General features: G+C 34.4%; 2 protein-coding genes across 2 annotated transcripts; both read right to left on the bottom strand.

The window, feature by feature from the left end:
• Window positions 1-4,752: 4,752 nt before the first annotated feature.
• LOC138316837 (uncharacterized transmembrane protein DDB_G0284971-like) lies at window positions 4,753-5,308 on the bottom strand. The gene is made up of 2 exons (XM_069258491.1): window positions 5,255-5,308; window positions 4,753-5,055 (listed from the first exon to the last, which is right to left on the bottom strand). Exons 1-2 carry the CDS (start codon window positions 5,306-5,308, stop codon window positions 4,753-4,755), a joined length of 357 nt encoding a protein of 118 aa, XP_069114592.1.
• LOC138316379 (CBY1-interacting BAR domain-containing protein 1-A-like) lies at window positions 4,771-15,980 on the bottom strand (the record flags this gene model as incomplete). The annotated part of the gene is given in 7 exon segments (XM_069258081.1): window positions 4,771-5,627; window positions 8,030-8,233; window positions 8,570-8,683; window positions 9,759-9,863; window positions 14,267-14,272; window positions 15,523-15,624; window positions 15,912-15,980. Coding segments are annotated over 7 exon segments (681 nt in total), but the record flags the coding sequence as incomplete, so codon positions are not given.
• Between the last annotated feature and the right edge of the window lie 6,233 nt (window positions 15,981-22,213).

The following is a 22,213-nucleotide window of genomic DNA, read 5'->3' as shown; positions in this document are numbered from 1 at the left end:
AATTGGAACAATATTTAAATAATTCTTTGTTATAATCACATAATAAACATAATCACAAACATAATCACTAACACAATACGTGTTCCTGGGCTACATGTTTAAATAAGAATCCAGTGGAATGATTCTACAACCTAACGACTGGCAGAGATTCTGTCCAGAAACATTGAACCTGATGGCAACCTTCTAGCATAAACATAAGTTTTTTCACATACCCGGTTGGCAACGTCATCCTATAGTCCAACAAGGCTTCATCAAAAGGTCGTACTATCATTTTAAGGAAACTGCGACCAATGTGTAACCCCCAACTACTCTTCATCAACATATATATATACATGTAGTAAGAAAAATACTACTTCTGACGTTCATAGAACCACCGTTGCTAGGGGAACATATTGCCGGCAAATAAAAAATTCCCCGACATTCCGAACAGGGGGTTAATACCACTGTCCTATATATTAACACCACCTAACCCTAACTACTGGCAAAAGGTACCGTGTGGGCGACAACATATAGGTAACGGTAATTTAATCCGAGATGTGAATTCAAAATAAAAATGTGTACGATTTTTAGTTCACATCCTTGGACGATGCCTTTCCTTTTATGCGTTCAGAAACCTCGGTAGAATTGTTAATGATAAGTATTTTACCACCTGAAATTCCTTCAGATCTTCCATGACCAAAGCATCAAGGAGTGGATATTGATAGTGGATAGTAACCCTCTCGAATTATCCGATGTTGATGTCACTGTTCAATCAGATTTTGTGTCATGATACAAAACACCTAACTAGGGCAATGATAAAGTGCAAGAAACATTTACACAAAAGCAAAACAAAATAATAACATTGATATGTATCTAGCCAATATAATGTGTGTGCATTAGTCTAGCAAAGTGCTGAAAAGTTTAGTGTAATTCCAATGTAACAGTTTGGTGTAATGAAACGACACAGATAAGACAATGCAAAAGCGACATAATCACAAGTACTTTGTACCAAATAGCTTCGTTAAACCGAAGCTATATGAAGTCCAAAAGATATACATTAAATAAGAGTCACTAAAAGCCTGTAGTTAATTAGTTATCACTAAGAACCTTTTAGTAGTTAACCGAATAAACGTCTGTATCACAATCCCTTACAGTACCATAGAATCATCTTAAGCATATAGGTAAGTGACGTCTAATAACAACCGAGTAGTCTACTAAGACTGCCATTATAACACCTAAATTCTATATACTTCTTCAACAGTAGTACGTGGCATTCACACATAAAGGAATAATTTAACAACAATCAATCAAAATTAACACGCCAACAAAATGATGGTCATCTTCATTAATAGAGTTTATGGACAAATAATGGCAAATACAAACGAGTTATTTTGAGACAGAGATTACTCCCGAATATCTTGTAAAATATGTGATGTCATGCTTCACTCATTCAATTAAGAGATGGTTGGCATAACATCAACCATGAGCTTAGTAAATTTCTACGAAGTCCCTTTAGTTGCTAATTTTTTCAATGTCTTATATTTGGCAGCCAATGGACTTCCGAAGATGAATTAAGCGGATTAAAACTCGAGTGTCCATTTTTAGTAAACTTATCAACAGAATGTAAACAGGACGCAATGTGTTATCATAATTAATGACATAGTGAAATGATACTTGTGTCAAATCCAATGTAAAACTATCACAGACAAAGTAAACTACATCAAAGGTTTATTTAGACAAAACTTGGCTTAAATACAATATTTTAGAACATATTGTATTGAAATTCAAAGAGGTCATCTCATAACACATGATTAACATAGCCCGAGTTACCAGAACAAGAATACAGCCATTTAATCAGCTTAGTATGTCTATGGAAATATACTAGACATATATCCCTGCCAAATTGAGTCGATTTCGTGGAGTTTAGTGGCCAAAGTAAATCCGTGCAGGTGACTGACTAGAAACTAGATATCACTCGATTTCAAAAATAAAGAACAATGTGATTTATTCAAGTTTACACGTATATATGATTTGTTCTATAACACCTGCGCAGCTTAGATGAAACCAGTATTATAATGTCTGGTTAGGAGTACATTATGTAATTAGGAAAAAGGCCTTAATACAAAGTAGCAAGGACCTTCGAGACGTAAAATTATGACTTGATTTTAATGTACATTTATATGCAACAGCGTACATTCCAAAACTATGAAAATGTGAAAAAAAAAAACCTCTAAATATATTCTCTGTAATTCATGATACGCCATCTCTGAAATGGCGGAACTTTAATGGCCTGGACGTAAACCAATTCTTGGATTTAAATTATTATACAAACTCAGAATAAATCATATATACACACTGTAATTATGAAAAATAAAACATAATTTCATAACGCTATGCCAAGTTTTGTAATTCTGTTCGCTTCTAAGACAATATTGAGAAACAAAATATCCCAAAAGAATTAGCATAGGAAATAATGTAAAACAAAAACAAGGTTTTACAATAAAAATGCAAAATACTTCACGAACACCATGCAGAATGATGTTTTGCGTAATTTGGTTTTCTCAATCACACTAGCATGTTTTGAAATTACATAATTACACTCAACACAACTTGGTTCAAACAAACGGGCTGGTTAAAGGGGCAACACAACAAATGAGTAATCACAGGAAAACAAAAGTCATACAGGAAAATATACAAAGCATAATCTACAAAAACAAGCATACAGTGTGAAATATAGAAAGATCAAAAGAAATGCGAGAAAAATTAATGAAATATCAACGGTGTCAAACAAACTATTATTGTAGAATAGAATGATTCCATGCATACGAAATAATGATAATATGTCATTCACGGCAAATATAAATTTCCAAATAAACAGAATGGTTACATTTATGTATTAGATATCTACATCATTGAGATTCACTGTCCTGTGCTGCAATAACAGATAAGAAAATGGGAAAATCATTTTAAAGCTTTTTAAAACTAAAATAACCATCAATGAATACAAAATTCCCTTTTAACAGCATCTTAGTAATTATGTCTTTAAACTAACCAATTATAAGTTTCTATGATATACTGCAAAATCATACAAGTTATAAACCCCTCATCGCTGATGCTCCATACCAGTATGAGGTCAGGAAATATGGGGGTCTAATAATGTACAACTTAAAATGTCAATTACAGCATCAATACTCTATAATATCCTAAGTGTAATGAACAATTCAAAGAAACTTGACACTTAGTGATGAATTTGAGCTTTGAAGCATAAAAAATTCACAAGTTCAATAGTGATAAAATGAGTGATATTAGGTTCCAGTTAACTAAAGATGGTCTATTGATGGATTTACGCACACAGTCATTGTTGATTTACCACCGTAGTACATTGTATGGAGATACCCACAGTGTCATTGTTGGTTCCTCACAGTGTCATTGTTGGATACCAACAGTGTTCAATGATGGTTACCACAGTGTCATTGTAGTTACCACAGTTGTCATTGTTTGTTACCTACAGTGTCAATGTAGTTTACCAACAGTGTCATTGTTTGTTTACCACAGGTGATCATTGTTGGTTACCACAGTGGTCATTGTTGAGAGTACCACAGTGTCAATGTATTGTTACCACAGTGTCATAAGTTGGTTACCACAGTGTCATTTTTGGTTACCCAAACAGTTGTCATTTTTGATCTACCACAGTGTCATTGTTGAATACCTACAGTGTCCTAATGTTGATTACCACAGTGTCATGTGTTGATTACCAATGGTCATTGTAGAATATAGGTCATGGTTTGGATATTGTGGTGTCCATTGTTTGGTTACCACAGAGTCATTGATGGTTAACCACATGTGTCATTTAGTTGTGGTTACCTACAGTGTCATTGTAGGATACCGACAGGTGTACATTGTTGATTACTCACAGTGTCCCATTGTTGGTTACCACAGTGTCCTTGTTGGTATACCACAGTGTCATTGTTGGTTTGTTTACGACACAGTGGTCATTGTTGTTACCACAGTGTCATTGTTGGTTACCACCAGTGTCATTGTTGGTTACCACAGTGTCATTGTTGGTTACCACAGTGTCATTGTTGGTTACCACAGATGTCATTGTTTGGTTACCACAGTGTCATTGTTGGTTACCACAGTGTCATTGTTGGTTACCACAGTGTCATTGTTGGTTACCACAGTGTCATTGTTGATTACCACAGTGTCATTGTTGGTTACCACAGTGTCATTGTTGTTTACCACAGTGTCATTGTTGGTTACCACAGTGTCATTGTTGGTTTACCACAGTGTCATAGTTGCGTTACCACTAGTGTCATTGTTGGTTACCAGTGTCATTGTTGGTTACCACCAGTGTCATTGTGTTTACCACAGTGTCATTGTTGGTTACCACAGTGTCATTGTTGATTACCACAGTGTCATTGTTTGGTTACCAACAGTGTCATTGTTGGTTACCACAGTGTCATTTGTTGGTTACCACAGTGTCATTGTTGGTTACCACAGTGTCATTGTTGTTTACCACAGTGTCATTGTTGTTTACCACAGTGTCATTGTTGGTTACCACAGTGTCATTGTTGTTTACCACAGTGTCATTGTTGGTTACCACAGTGTCATTGTTGGTTACCACAGTGTCATTGTTGTTAACCACAGTGTCATTGTTGTTTACCACAGTGTCACCACAGTGTCATGTTGGTCACCAATGTTGGTGGTTTACCACAGTGTCATAGTTTGTTACCACAGTGTCAGTGTTACATTGTTGGTTGGTCACCACAAGTGTCATTGTTGATGTACCACAGTGTCATTGTTGGTCACCACAGTGTCATTGTTGATTACCACAGTGTCATTGTTGGTTACCACAGTGTCATTGTTGGTTACCACAGTGTCATTGTTGGTTACCACAGTGTCATTGTTGGTTACCACAGTGTCATTGTTGGTTACCACAGTGTCATTGTTGGTTACCACAGTGTCATTGTTGGTTACCACCACAGTGTCATTGTTGGTTACCACAGTGTCATAGTTGGTTACCACAGTGTCATTGTTGGTTACCACAGTGTCATTGTTGGTTACCACAGTATAAGCCTATGAATCAATAATATTAGGAGAGTTGGCAGGAAAAGACAAACATCATAATGATAAAGACGACAAATTAATGTGACTCAATCATTCTAACTAAAGCTCCTTTTTATACACATTTAAAATTCTTACAACTTTAAACAATGGCAGTTTTAAAACATGAAATAGCCCTTTCATGTAACGAATAAGCTGATTTTTGATGTACAATGCCTGGAAGCACTACTGTGAAAGTATGAGGTCCGTTAAAGGCATCAGTCATAGATTGGTTTGTTCAATGTTTCTTTTCATTGTCTCCTCAATTAAAACAATAGTATATATATAACTATCCATTGAGACAAATCCTTGACAAATATTAGATTGTACACAGAAACTTCACCAAAAGTCTCCTGTTAGGTCTTATAAGCATCTAAGTGAGATGATTGAGCGAAGAGAGGTTCAATTTTATGTGAACAATAAATTAATGATTATAATATTGGAACTATATTTACTAAGTATTTTCATCGTCGTGTTGAAAGTTCATCTTCATAATCATCGTCATCATCGTCATCGTCGTCATCATCATCACCGTACATTGTTGACTGCAATATAAATAATTACGATATAAAATATAATATAATAAAATATATCCTGGATAGAGTTAACTTCAATCTGGTATTACAGCAGAATTAATACATTGGAAATAGAGTATATTGAGTAGCGGTTAAATAATATCAATATGCGTTTGTATCTAATATCTAACAAGAGCCCAATGGGCCCGAATCACCTGATATCTGGTAATCATGGTTCATAATTAACAATTTTGTTAAGATCAGAGGCCCAATATCAGGTCTCTACGCCTCACGATAATTAAGAAGAAGTCGTTTAAAGATTTCAGCCTATTTGATCCATGTGACCTTGAATGAAGGTCAAGGTCATCAATTTGAACAAACTTGGTAGCCCTTTAACCCAGTATGTCACAGGCCCAATATCAGATCCCTAGGCCTCTTGGTTATTAAGAAGATATCGTTTAAATATTTCAGCCTATTTGACCCCTGTGACCTTCAATGAAGGTCTAGGTTATTCATTTAAATAAACTTCGTAGCCCTTCATCCCAAGATGTCACATGCCAAATATCAGTTCCCTATGCCTCTTGGTTATTAAGCAGAAGCGGTATCAAGATATTTCAGCCAACTTGATCCCTGTGACCTTGAATGAAGGTCAAGGTAATTCATTTTTACAAACTTAATAGCCCTTCCTCCAAGCATGTCACATGCCCAATATCAGGTCTCTATGCATCTTGGTTATTAAGAAGTCGTTTAAAGATTTAATCCTATTTGACCCCTGTGACCTTGAATAAAGGTCAAGGTCATTTATTTGAAAAAACTTGGTAGCCCTTCATCCATGCATCCTACAGGCTCAATATCAGTACCCTAGGCCTTCTGTTTCTTGAGAAGAAGTCGTTTAAAGATTTCAGTCTTTTTGACCCCTTTGACCTTGAATGAAGATCAAGGTCATTCATTTGAACAAACTTGGTAGCCCTTCATCCCAGCATTCTGCAGGCCTAATATCAGGTCTCTAGGCCTCTTAGTTATTCACATGAAATTGTTTAAGGGATTTTAGCCTATTTGACTCCTGTGACCTTGAATGAAGGTCAATGTCATTCATTTGTACAAACTTGGTAGCCCTTCATCCCAGCATGAAACAGGCTTAATATCAGTTCCCTAGACCTCTTGGTTATTAAGTAGAATAAGTTTAAAGATTTAAGCCTATCTGACCCCTGTGACTTTTAATGAAGGTCAAGGTCATTCACTTGAACAAACTTCGTAGCCCTTCATCCCATGATGTCACATGCCAAATATCACCTCCCTAGGCCTCTTGGTTATTAAGCAGAAGTCATATCAAGATATATTAGTGTATTTGACCCCTGTGACCTTGAGTGAAGGTCAAGGTCATTAATTTGAACAAACTTTGTAATCCTTCATCCCAGCATGTCACAAGCCCAATATCAGGTCCCTAGACCCTTGACCCCTCTGACCTTGAATGGAGGTCAAAGCATTCATTTGAACAAACTTTATAGCCCTTCTTCCCAGCATGTCACCTGCCTAATATAAGGTCCCTAGGCCTCTTATGTATTAAGAAGAAATTGTTTAATGATTTTAACCTATTTGACTCCTGTGACCTTTAATGAAGGGCAAGGTCATTCATTTGAACAAACTTGGTAGCCCTTCATCCAAGGATGTCGCAATCCAAATATCAGGTCCCAAGGCCTATTGGTTATTAAGCAGAAGTTTTAGCAGAATATTTTAGCCTATTTGACCCCTGTGACCTTGAATGAAGGTCAAGGTCATTAATTTGAACAAACTTTGTAATCCTTCGTCCAAGCATGTCAAATGCCCAATATCAGGTGCCTTGGCCTCTCAGTTATTATGCAGAAGTTGTATCAAGATATTTCAGCCTATTTGACCCTGTGACCTTGCATGAAGTTCAGGGTCATTCATTTGAACAACTTGGTAGCCATTCATCCCAGTATGCTATAAGTGAAATTTCAGGACTCTAGGTCTCCAAGTTGTTTAAATGGAAAATTTGACGCCAGCCGGACTATGGACGCCGCACCACAGCATAAGCTCACTTGCCCTTCGGGCAGTAGAGCTAAAACGAGAGAATTGTTTTGTGTACAAAGTTCATTCGAGGACAAAATTTGATGTTCACATATACCAATGTATGACTAGCTTTATATTGACAGTGTAAATTTTGTCATGAATTCAGTTTTAGCTTCACTGATTTAAAGACCAAAGTACAAAATGAAATGACAGAAAATGAATTTATGACAATACCACCACAACATGTATCTTTTAAAACCAAGTCTGCTCTCATATCACTAATGGAAACTGAGTACCGGTATTCCTTAATGTGATCCTGGAGTCAACCATAAAACTCCCCCGCAGTCTTCAACAACGTTTAATAAATAAACCTGTTTGTTGTTCTATATCCCGTTACCTACCCCTCTTGTGTTGATGCGTACTCGTCGATTCGACCCTGACATTGACGAGTCGCCATATGTATCTCCATATGTGTCCGTTTCCATAGATCCTGTCCCAATGGTGGTGGACATTCCAGAAGACGTGCCTGTCCCAAGACTTTCCAGTGTTCTGTTATATTCCTCAGGATTTGTACCTTTGGCAAGTCTGAGCTTTCGTCGGAATTCCTGTAAGTATCAAAGAAGTTAAACTAAATAGGTTAAGCTCTATATAAGTAGATTAAGTTCTAACTTTCTCCACAAACTCTTACTTCTGAAGAATTTTAATAATAAGAAAAATAGAGAGATAATTAATTTTCAAATAAACGAAATTTATGTGCTTAACAAAACATATAATCACAGGAACTTAATCATCAATTCACATTTAGTTATTTATTGCAATGCTTTTTAATTGGTATATCTATAGCTGTTACAAACCTGGCCATCTGTAAAAGGACTGACTGGGTTAGACAAATGTGGCCTTTATTATTTATGTGGTATTTGTAATATACATATGTGTCTTACATCTAAATCTCTATCTTCGTCCACCAGTGCTAGACTTTCAAAACACTTGGAGTAAAATTCCAAGGCTCTGGCATGAAACATCATCTCCACATTTACAAAGTCTATCATGATATTCTGTAATGACAAAACAATAACAGTAAGACACAAAACATTATACCAAGCTTTAATTCATGAATACCAATAAATGTGACAGGTCTGGATTCTTAATTAATATTAACAATGATCATAAAACAAACAATAAAAAACAAATTTGAACATTATGTTTGATCTAAATGGGTCTCCTTAAATACACCAAAGTCAGATCAGATAGGAAACCAGGATAAAAATAATACCCACCTCCTCAAATATACCTAAGTCTGATCAGATAGAAACCCAGGATAAAAATAATACCCACCTCCTCAAATATACCTAAGTCAGATCAGATAGGAACCCAGGATAAAAATAATATCCACCTCCTCAAATATACCTCCACCTCCTCAAATATACCTAAGTCAGATCAGATAGGAACCCAGGATAAAAATAATACCCACCTCCTCAAAAATACCTAGGTCTGATCAGATAGAAACCCAGGATAAAAATAATACCCACCTCCTCAAATATACCTAAGTCAGATCAGATAGAAACCCAGGATAAAAATAATACCCACCTCCTCAAATGTACCTAAGTCAGATCAGATAGGAACCCAGGATAAAAATAATACCCACCTCCACAAATACACCAAAGTCAGATCTGGTATGGAATCCACTAAAAAAATAAAAATCGCCTCCTCAAATACACCAAAGTCAGATCTGGTATGGAATCCACAATATAAATAATACCCACCTCCTCAAATACACCAAAGTCAGATCTGGTATGGAATCCACAATATAAATAATACCCACCTCCTCAAATACACCAAAGTCAGATCTGGTATGGAATTCACAATAAAAATAAAACCTACCTCCTCAAATACACCAAAGTCAGATCTGATTAAGGAAACCAGGTTAAAAAAGTACCCACATTCTTGCCAATTTCAAAAATTCATGGCAGGGCACAATAGTCAAGGGGTCAGAACTCTTACAAGTCTAATCAAAATGTCATTACGTAGACCAATTTAAACGATTAAAAATCCAATGACTTCTAAACAAAAAAAATATTTGTTTGTAAACATTGAAGGGATGGATAACAAAAACTCAAAAAAAAAACGTACCTTGACGTCGTGGATTCGGTTTTTCTCAAATAAATCTAGCTGCGATTCCAGGGCTTTACTTCCTATAGACGCATCAGCAGATGCCTTCTGTACCTCAGTTTCAGCCTACATAAAAACAGACATTTATATCATACAGGTATAACGCTTTCTGTCTCAGCCTACATAAAAACAGACATCTATATCATACAGGTAGAACACCTTCTGTCTCACAGACATTTATATCATACAGGTATAACGCTTTCTGTCTCAGCCTACATAAAAACAGATATCTATATCATACAGGTAGAACTCATTCTGTCTCAGCCTACATTATAACAGACATTTCTGTCTCAGCCTACATAAAAACAGACATTTATATCATATCTGTCTCAACCTACATAGAAAAATACATTTATATCATACAGGTATAACTCATACTGTCTCAGCCTACAAAAAAACGGACATTTATAAAATACAGGTATAACGCCTTCTGTCTAAGCCTACATAAAAACAGACATTTATATCATACAGGTATAACTCCTTCTGTCTCAGCCTACATAAAACAGACATTTATATCATACAGGTAAGACACTTTCTGTCTCAGCCTACATAATAACAGACATTTGTATCATATCTGTCTCAGCCTACATAGAAAAATACATGTATATCATACAGGTATAACCCATTCTGTCTCAGCCTATATAAAAACAGACATTTGTAAAATACAGGTATAACGCCTTCTGTCTCAGCCTATATAAAAACAGACATTTGTATCATACAGGTATAACATCTTCTGTCTCAGCCTACATAAAAACAGACATTTGTATCATACAGGTATAACATAGCCTAATACAGACATTTATATCATACAGGTATAACTCCTTCTGTCTCAGCCTACGTAAAAACATACATTTATATCATACAGGTAAGACACTTTCTGTCTCAGCCTACATAATAACAGAAATTTCTGTCTCAGCCTACATAAAAACAGACATTTATATCATACAGGTATAACACCTTCTGTTTCAGCCTACATAATAACAGACATTTATATCATACAGATAAAACACCTTCTGTCTCAGCCTACATAATAACAGACATTTATATCATACAGGTAGAACACCTTCTGTCTCAGCCTACAAAAAAACAGACATTTATATCATACAGGTAGAACACCTTCTGTCTCAGCCTACATAAAAACAGACATTTATAACATACAGGTAAAACACCTTCTGTCTCAGCCTACATAATAACAGACATTTCTGTGTCAGCCTACATAAAAACAGACATTTATATCATACAGGTAGAACACTTTCTGTCTCAGCCTACATAAAAACAGACATTTATATCATACAGGTAAAACACCTTCTGTCTCAGCCTACATAATAACAGACATTTATATCATACAGGTATAACACCTTCTGTTTCAGCCTACATAATAACAGACATTTATATCATACCGATAAAACACCTTCTGTCTCAGCCTACATAATAACAGACATTTATATCATACAGGTAGAACACCTTCTGTCTCAGCCTACATAATAACAGAAATTTCTGTCTCAGCCTACATAAAAACAGACATTTATATCATACAGGTATAACACCTTCTGTTTCAGCCTACATAATAACAGACATTTATATCATACAGATAAAACACCTTCTGTCTCAGCCTACATAATAACAGACATTTATATCATACAGGTAGAACACCTTCTGTCTCAGCCTACATAAAAACAGACATTTATATCATCATACAGGTAGAACACCTTCTGTCTCAGCCTACATAAAAACAGACATTTATAACATACAGGTAAAACATCTTCTGTCTCAGCCTACATAATAACAGACATTTCTGTCTCAGCCTACATAAAAACAGACATTTATATCATACAGGTAGAACACTTTCTGTCTCAGCCTACATAAAAACAGACATATATCATACAGGTAGAACACTTTCTGTCTCAGCCTACATAAAAACAGACATTTATATCATACAGGTAAAACACCTTCTGTCTCAGCACATAATAACAGACATTTCATCTCAATAACAGACATTTCTGTCTCAGCCATACAGACATTTATATCAAAACAGACATTTATATCACATACAGGTAGAAACACCTTCTGTCTCAGCCTACATAAAAACAGACATTTATATCATACAGGTAAACACTTTCTGTCTCAGCCTACATAAAAACAGACATATATCATACAGGTAGAACACTTTCTGTCTCAGCCTACATAAAAACAGACATTTATATCATACAGATAAAACACCTTCTGTCTCAGCCTACTTAATAACAGACATTTCTGTCTCAGCCTACATAAAAACAGACATTTATATCATACAGATAAAACACCTTCTGTCTCAGCCTACATAAAACAGACATTTATATCATACAGGTAAGACACTTTCTGTCTCAGCCTACATAATAACAGACATTTGTATCATATCTGTCTCAGCCTACATAGAAAAATACATGTATATCATACAGGTATAACCCATTCTGTCTCAGCCTATATAAAAACAGACATTTGTATCATACAGGTATAACATCTTCTGTCTCAGCCTACATATAAACAGACATTTATATCATACAGGTATAACTCCTTCTGTCTCAGCCTACATAATAACAGAAATTTACCGTTAAAACACCTTCTGTCTCAGCCTACATAAAAACAGACATTTATATCATACAGGTAGAACACCTTCTGTCTCAGCCTACATAATAACAGAAATTCTGTCTCAGCCTACATAAAAAACAGACATTTATATCATACAGATAAAACACCTTCTGTCTCAGCCTACATAATAACAGACATTTATATCATACAGGTAGAAACACCTTCTGTCTCAGCCTACATAAAAACAGACATTTATATCATACAGGTAGAACACCTTCTGTCTCAGCCTACATAAAAACAGACATTTATAACATACAGGTAAAACATCTTCTGTCTCAGCCTACATAATAACAGACATTTCTGTCTCAGCCTACATAAAAACAGACATTTATATCATACAGGTAGAACACTTTCTGTCTCAGCCTACATAAAAACAGACATATATCATACAGGTAGAACACTTTCTGTCTCAGCCTACATAAAAACAGACATTTATATCATACAGATAAAACACCTTCTGTCTCAGCCTACTTAATAACAGACATTTCTGTCTCAGCCTACATAAAAACAGACATTTATATCATACAGGTAGAACACCTTCTGTCTCAGCCTACATAAAAACAGACATTTATATCATACAGGTAAAACACCTTCTGTCTCAGCCTACATAATAACAGACATTTATATCATACAGATAAAACACCTTCTGTCTCAGCCTACATAATAACAGACATTTCTGTCTCAGCCTACATAAAAACAGACATTTATATCATACAGATAAAACACCTTCTGTCTCAGCCTACTTAATAACTGACATTTCTGTCTCAGCCTACATAAAAACAGACATTTATATCATACAGATAAAACACCTTCTGTCTCAGCCTACATAATAACAGACATTTCTGTCTCAGCCTACATAAAAAACAGACATTTATATCATACAGATAAAACACCTTCTGTCTCAGCCTATATAAAAACAGACATTTCAGTCTCAGCCTACATAAAACAGACATTTATATCATACAGGTGTAACATGATTAAACAAGAGGCCCATGGTCCTTAACGGTCATCTGACTATTAGTACAATACAACATAGTCGCCTATTTGACCCCTTTGACCTTGAATGAAGATCAAGGTCATTCATTTGAACAAACTTGGTAGCCCTTCATGCCAGCATGCGACAGGCCTAATATCAGGTCTCTAGGCCTCTTAGTTATTCACAAGAAGTTGTTTAAAGGATTTTAGCCTATTTGACCCCTGTGACCTTGAATGAAGGTCAAGGTCATTTATTTGAACAAACTTGGTAGCCCTTCATCCCAGCATCCTACAGGCGCAATATCAGTACCCATGGCCTTCTGGTTTTTGAGAAGAAGTCGTTTAAAGATTTTAGCCTATTGACCCCTGTGACCTTGAATGAAGGTCAAGGTCATTCATTTGAACAAACTTGATAGCCCTTCATCCCAGCAACCTACAGGCCAAATATGAGTACCCTGGGCCTTCCGGTTATTGAGAAGAAGTCGTTTGAATGAAAAGTTTATGGACGGCTGGCGGCGCACGGCGCACGGCGCACGACGACGGACGGTGCATGATGACAATAGGTCATCCTGACCCTTTGGGTCAGATGACCTAAAAACTATACATTTATATCATATAGGTATAACACCTTCTGTCTCAGCAACATACAAGTTTACCATAAATGATTGGACTTTCACCAAGGGCAATGATTATTTTAACAATTATTTACAAATACACAATTTAAACATGATATTTGTTTAAGGAAGTATTTCAGAGGTTTTGTTTCCTGGTGATTTTATTTCCATTCAACACATTTCATGATGCTATCTTAAAGCTGTCATTCCGCACCGTCAATGATGCATGCCGTTGTCTTGATTTTCACTTACCCGGCTCTGACAATTTGTTAAAGAAATACATATAGCATGCTTGTAAAGTATAAAAAAAAACACAATGCATGAGCTTTTTTGTTTTGTGTATTGTAAAAAAATTAGTAATCTGTTTTGGCAAAAAGCAATTGTACTGAAAGCTTCACACCAAATATTTACCATTTTTTTCGTGTACTACAAAATGAAATCTCACAGCTTGTATATTATTAACTCAATGGCTAGTCAAACAAACAATATTTGCAATATATGGTATTTATAGATCTACAGCAATTACAGAAAAACTATTTATAGCACTTTAACAATCAGAGATAAACTGTTTATAGTTCTATAGCAATCAGAGATAAACTATTTATAGTTCTATAGCAATTACAGATATAGAGGATCTTACATAAGTGACTATGTAATGTGAAATTTATCAATCAGAGACAAACTATTTATAGTTCTATAGCAATCAGAGATAAACTATTAATAGTTCTATAGCAATCAGAGATAAACTATTAATAGTTCTTTTGCAATCAGAGATAAACTATTAACAGTTCTATTGCAATCAGAGATAAACTTTTTTATAGTTCCATAGCAATCAGAGATAAACTATTTATAGTTACATGGCAATAAGAGATAACCTATTTATAGTTCTAAAGCAATCAGAGATAAACTATTTATAGTTCTATAGCAATCAGAGATAAACTATTTATAGTTCTATAGTAATCAGAGATAAACTATTTATGGTTCTAAAGCAATCAGAGATAAACTATTAATAGTTCTATAGTAATCAGAGATAAACTATTTATAGTTCTAAAGCAATCAGAGATAAACTATTAATAGTTCTATAGCAATCAGAGATAAACTATTTATAGTTCTATAGTAATCAGAGATAAACTATTAATAGTTCTAAAGTGATCAGAGATAAACTATTCATAGTTATGTGGCAATCAGAGATAAACTATTAATAGTTCTAAAGTGATCAGAGATAAACTATTTATAGTTATGTGGCAATCAGAGATAAACTATTAATAGTTCTATAGTAATCAGAGATAAACTATTTATAGTTCTATAGCAATCAGAGATAAACTGTTAATAGTTCTATAGTAATCGTAGATAAACTACATGTATTTATAGTTCTGTAGCAATCAGAGATAAAATATATTCATAGTTTGTACACTTACAAATATAAACCAATAGTAAAAAATACTCCATTATTTCTTGTACAGTTTACCAATTACTACCGACTTTCTAGTAATCCTATAAAAGGATACAATTTGATGGGCATCTGCAGGATTCTTTGTTCGAACTTTCTGAAGTTGCTGTACCATTTTTTGTTCCTTCTTGATTGCTGTAAGTTCTGTCTTTACACCAGACTGTCAACAAAAACAAACATTCATTTAGTGAATTTTAGACCTTGAAGTCAATAGTACAAAAATGAAAATAAGATTTACGACAAAAAAGTTGTATATCAGTTTAATTTTACATTAATTAATTGCTCACATTTTCCTCGATAACATTTTAAAATTTCAATTTCATATGTCTCAGAAAGCAAGAAAATATTGATTTTTTTTTAATCTTTAATTTGCTGTTTAACTTTTGAATGAGAATGAAGAGTATATATTGACTTTGATTGATCTGACCTTGACTTTGCGATACTGACCTTGACCTGTTTACAGATATTTCCATAATCACTAAGCGGTCGTAACACCTTGGAGTCAACTCTCAAGATCTGTATTTAAAAGTTAGTAAAGTTAATAAATATGAAACAATCATTGTGTAGCAGTGTAAAAATTCTGAAACTATCAATATAAAAATGAAACCAATCTGATAAATATTCTATGTTGATGTGTTTGCTCCCTGGTTTTCCAGGCACCATTCAATTAGAGCCTACTCTACTCCCTGGTTTTCCTGGCACCATTCAGTTAGGGCCTACTCTACTCCCTGGTTTTCCTGGCACCATTCAGTTAGAGCCTACTCTACTTCCTGGTTTTCCTGGCACCATTCAGTTAGGGCCTACTCTACTCCCTGGTTTTCCTGGCACCATTCAGTTAGGGCCTACTCTTCTCCCTGGTTTTCCTGGCACCATTCAATTAGAGCCTACTCTACTTCCTGGTTTTCCTGGCACCATTCAGTTAGGGCCTACTCTACTCCCTGGTTTTCCTGGCACCATTAAGTTAGGGCCTACTCTACTCCCTGGTTTTCCTGGCACCATTCAGTTAGGGCCTACTCTACTTCCTGGTTTTCCTGGCACCATTCAATTAGGGCCTACTCTACTTCCTGGTTTTCCTGGCACCATTCAGTTAGGGCCTACTCTACTCCCTAGTTTTCCTGGCACCATTAAGTTAGGGCCTACTATACTCCCTGGTTTTCCTGGCACCATTCAATTAGAGCCTACTCTACTCCCTGGTTTTCCTGGCACCATTCAGGTAGGGCCTACTCTACTCCCTAGTTTTCCTGGCACCATTCAGTTAGGGCCTACTCTGCTTCCTGGTTTTCCTGGCACCATTCAGTTAGGGCCTACTCTACTCCCTGGTTTTCCTGGCACCATTCAGTTAGGGCCTACTATACTCCCTGGTTTTCCTGGCACCATTCAGTTAGGGCCTACTCTACTCCCTGGTTTTCCTGGCACCATTCAGTTAGAGCCTACTATACTCCTTGGTTTTCCTGGCACCATTCAGTTAGGGCCTACTCTACTCCCTGGTTTTCCTGACACCATTCAGTTAGAGCCTACTATACTCCTTGGTTTTCCTGGCACCATTCAGTTAGGGCCTACTCTACTCCCTGGTTTTCCTGGCACCATTCAGTTAGAGCCTACTCTACTCCCTGGTTTTCCTGACACCATTCAGTTAGAGCCTACTATACTCCTTGGTTTTCCTGGCACCATTCAGTTAGGGCCTACTCTACTCCCTGGTTTTCCTGGCACCATTCAGTTAGAGCCTACTATACTCCTTGGTTTTCCTGGCACCATTCAGTTAGGGCCTACTCTACTCCCTGATTTTCCTGACACCATTCAGTTAGAGCCTACTATACTCCTTGGTTTTCCTGGCACCATTCAGTTAGGGCCTACTCTACTCCCTGATTTTCCTGGCACCATTCAGTTAGGGCCTACTCTACTCCCTGATTTTCCTGACACCATTCAGTTAGAGCCTACTATACTCCTTGGTTTTCCTGACACCATTCAGTTAGAGCCTACTCTACTCCCTGGTTTTCCTGGCACCATTCAGTTAGAGCCTACTATACTCCTTGGTTTTCCTGACACCATTCAGTTAGAGCCTACTCTACTCCCTGGTTTTCCTGGCACCATTCAGTTAGGGCCTACTATACTCCCTGGTTTTCCTGACACCATTCAGTTAGGGCCTACTCTGCTCCCTGGTTTTCCTGGCACCATTCAGTTAGAGCCTACTATACTCCTTGGTTTTCCTGGCACCATTCAGTTAGGGCCTACTATACTCCTTGGTTTTCCTGGCACCATTCAGTTAGGGCCTACTCTACTCCCTGGTTTTCCTGTCACCATTCAGTTAGGGCCTACTCTACTCCCTGGTTTTCCTGGCACCATTCAGTTAGGGCCTACTCTACTCCCTGGTTTTCCTGGCACCATTCAGTTAGAGCCTACTATACTCCCTGGTTTTCCTGGCACCATTCAGTTAGGGCCTACTCTACTCCCTGGTTTTCCTGTCACCATTCAGTTAGAGCCTACTATACTCCTTGGTTTTCCTGGCACCATTCAGTTAGGGCCTACTCTACTCCCTGGTTTTCCTGGCACCATTCAGTTAGGGCCTACTATACTCCCTGATTTTCCTGACACCATTCAGTTAGGGCCTACTCTGCTCCCTGGTTTTCCTGGCACCATTCAGTTAGAGCCTACTATACTCCTTGGTTTTCCTGGCACCATTCAGTTAGGGCCTACTATACTCCTTGGTTTTCCTGGCACCATTCAGTTAGGGCCTACTATACTCCCTGGTTTTCCTGGCACCATTCAGTTAGGGCCTACTCTACTCCCTGGTTTTCCTGTCACCATTCAGTTAGGGCCTACTCTACTCCCTTAACTCTCAGTTTATTTTTACTAAGTAACAGAAACTCTCTTGAACCATACTTTCCTCAAAAACCACATAGTAATTTAATTAATATATTATATTTTTATAACTTAGAGGAATTTAAATTCAATTAATATATTATACTTATATAACTAAGAAGAGTTTAAATTTAATTAATATATTATACTTTTATAACTAAGAGGAGTTTAAATTCAATTAATATATTATACTTTTATAACTAAGAGGAATTTAAATTTAGTTAATATATTATACTTTTGTTACTTAGAGGAATTTAAATTCAATTAATATATTATACTTATATAACTAAGAAGAGTTTAAATTTAATTAATATATTATACTTATATAACTAAGAAGAGTTTAAATTTAGTTAATATATTACATTTTTATAAATTAGAGGAATTAAAACACTAGACAAGGTTGAACACTACAATGAAGGTGTTTATTGGGTAGTTTAACAGCCAATTTCCTACCAATACTAGATAGGATTATGTTGTTAGAAAGATAAAGTCTTCTTTTTAAAATGGAGAGACTAAACTGGATTCCATACAATACAAGCCTTGTTTTTTTAAATGTATAATAAACAGGGTAAATTAATTAATTAGACAGAGCTTAATTATAAGAACATTTTTTTTTTTTTTTTTGATTATTAAATATTTCACCCTTTCAGTCACCTGCAAAAAGAAATGGAACAAGGAGCCGCAAAGCGTGGCATTATCCCCTGCGCCCCGCAGTTGATATAAAAACCAAAAGACATTAAGGTCAAAGAAACAATTATTGAAGTATAACTCTCAATGCATGCGAGTATTGTAAATTAAACTAAAAACCCAAAAAAACAGCAGTTAAAAAAAAAGAAACTGGAATTTTGGAGTTTCCATGGTAAAAGAAAACATTCTCAAAATTACTAATTTCAGCAATAAGCAAAAGGCACAACTGGTCACTTGATCTGATATATTCAGAAAGCTTCATGAGCAGGTTTTGAAGGGGTTTTGGAGTTATAGTCCTGAAGCAAAAGGAATTCAGAAAAATTTGTAGCATTTTTGAGTTTATACTAGTCCAGAAAAGGATCTCAGACGGTTGGACGGACGGAGCCCACACAATATCCCAGCAAACAGGTTTCACAGGGATAAAAATGAATGTACATAATACATAAACTTATATTAGTTATTAAATTTACCTCTATAATTACATAAACTTATAACTAGTTATTAAATTACCTCTATAGGGTTTATACATATAACTTATACTGAGTTATTTTTTAAATTACCTCTATAGGGTTTATTACATAAACTTATATAGTTATTAAATTACCTCTATAGGGTTTATTACATAAACTTAACATTAGTTATCAATTACCTCTATAGGGTTTATTACATAAACTTATACTAGTTTATTAAAATTACCTCTATAGGGTTTATTACATAAACTTATATTTATTAAAATTACTAGTTATCAAATTACCTCTATAGGGTTTATTACATAAACTTATACTAGTTATCAAATTACCTCTATAGGGTTTTATTACATAAACTTATACTAGTTATCAAATTACCTCTATAGGGTTTATTACATAAACTTATACTAGTTATTGGGTTTATCCTTTAAATTACCTCTATAGGGTTTATTACATAAACTTATACTAGTTTATTTAATTACCTCTATAGGGTTTTATTACATAAACTTATATTAGTTATCAAAATTACCTCTATAGGGTTTATGACATAATACTTAATACTTGAGTTCATCGGAAATTACCTCTATTGGTTTTATTACATAAACTTATACTAGTTATCAAATTACCTCTATAGGGTTTATTACATAAACTTATATAGTTATCAAATTACCTCTATAGGGTTTTATTACATAAACTTATACTAGTTACAAATTACCTCTAAAGGTTTATAACATAAACTTATAACTAGTTATCAAATTAGCTCTATAGGGTTTATTACATAAACTTATACTAAGTTAACAAATTACCATCGATAGGGTTTATTACATAAACTTATATTTTAGTTATCAAATTACCTCTATAGGGTTTATTACATAAACTTATACTAGTTATCAAATTACCTCTATAGGGTTTATTACATAAACTTATACTAGTTATCAAATATACCACTATAGGGTTTATTACATAAACTTATACTAGTTATCAAAATTACCTCTATAGGGTTTATTACATAAACTTATACTAATTATCAAATTACCTCTATAGGGTTTATTACATAAACTTATAAATTACATAAACTACTAGTATCAAATTAGTTACCTCTATAGGGTTTATTACATAAACTTATACTAGTTATCAAATTACCTCTATAGGGTTTATTACATAAACTTATACTAGTTATCAAATTACCTCTATAGGGTTTATTACATAAACTTATACTAGTTATCAAATTACCTCTATAGGGTTTATTACATAAACTTATACTAGTTATTAAATTACCTCTATAGGTTTATTACATAAACTTATACTAGTTATTAAATTACCTCTATAGGGTTTATTACATAAACTTATATAAACTAGGGTTTATTACATAAACTTATACTAGTTATTAAATTACCTCTAATAGGGTTTATTACATAAAACTTATATTTTATCAAATTAAGAATTTACCTCTATAGGGTTTATTAAAAAATACACATAACTTTTGGCTAAAACTAGCAACTAGTCGATCATTCTAAATCGGTATTTTGTTTTATTACATAAACTTATACTATTGTTAATATTAACCATCGCTTAAATTACCTCTATAGGGTTTATTACATAAACTTTATACTAGTTATTTACAAATTACCTCTATAGGGTTTATTACATAAACTTTTTTACCTCTGATAATTAGTTTGATTAAATTACCTCTATAGGGTTTATTACATAAATTTATACAAGTTATTTAATTACCTCTATAGGGGTATTTAAATTTACATAAACCTAATAGGGTTTATTACATTATAATTACCTCTATAGGGTTATCAACTTACCTAAATTACCTATATCCCGGTTTTTTTACTATAGGGTTTATTTACATAAACTTACCTACTAGTTATTAAATTATACGTACAAATACAACTCTATAGGGTTTATTACATAAACTTTTACTATTATATCAAATTACCTATATAGGGTTTAATTACATTGAAATTTTGATACTATAGTTATTACAGTAAACTGTATAAATATAGGGTTTATTAACATACCTCTATTACATATAAACTTATACTAGTTATTTAAATTACCTCTATAGGGTTTATTACATAAACTTATACTAGTTATCAAATTACCTCTATAGGGTTTATTACATAAACTTATACTACAGTCTACAAAATTACTAAACTTTTATACATAAACTTATAGTTATTATGAATCGAAGTTCTCGAATTACCTCTATAGGGTTTATTACAATAAACTTATACTAGTTATTTAATTACCTCTATAGGGTTTCGCCATTACAAATAATTACTTGATATATCAAGATAATTACCTCTGGCCGATACCCGGTGCTTTATTACATAAGCTGCTTATACTAGTTAAAGATAAATTTACCTCTATAAGGGTTTATTTACATAAACTTATAAACTTTATTAGTAAATTACTCTAATAGAACTGTTACATTGCAAACTTTGGCAAATCAATACATTCTGGACATGGGTCTGTCAAGTGGATTACATAAACTTATACTAGTTATTTAAAGAAAACCATTAAATTCAACTCTAATAGGAGGGTTTATTTTTCATAAAAACTTATACTAGTTATCAAATTACCTCTATATAGGGTTTATTACATAAACTTATTTAATTACCTCTATAGGGTTTATTTATTATACTAATTAACCTCTATAGGGTTTATTACATAAACTTATACTAGTTATTTAATTACCTCTATAGGGTTTATTACATAAACTTA

This window comes from Argopecten irradians, chromosome 2 (assembly GCF_041381155.1).
Source record: "Argopecten irradians isolate NY chromosome 2, Ai_NY, whole genome shotgun sequence".
NCBI lineage: Eukaryota > Metazoa > Mollusca > Bivalvia > Pectinida > Pectinidae > Argopecten > Argopecten irradians.
The sequence above is the reverse complement of the archived record's forward strand: the minus strand, read 5'-3'. Positions and strand labels throughout refer to the sequence as shown.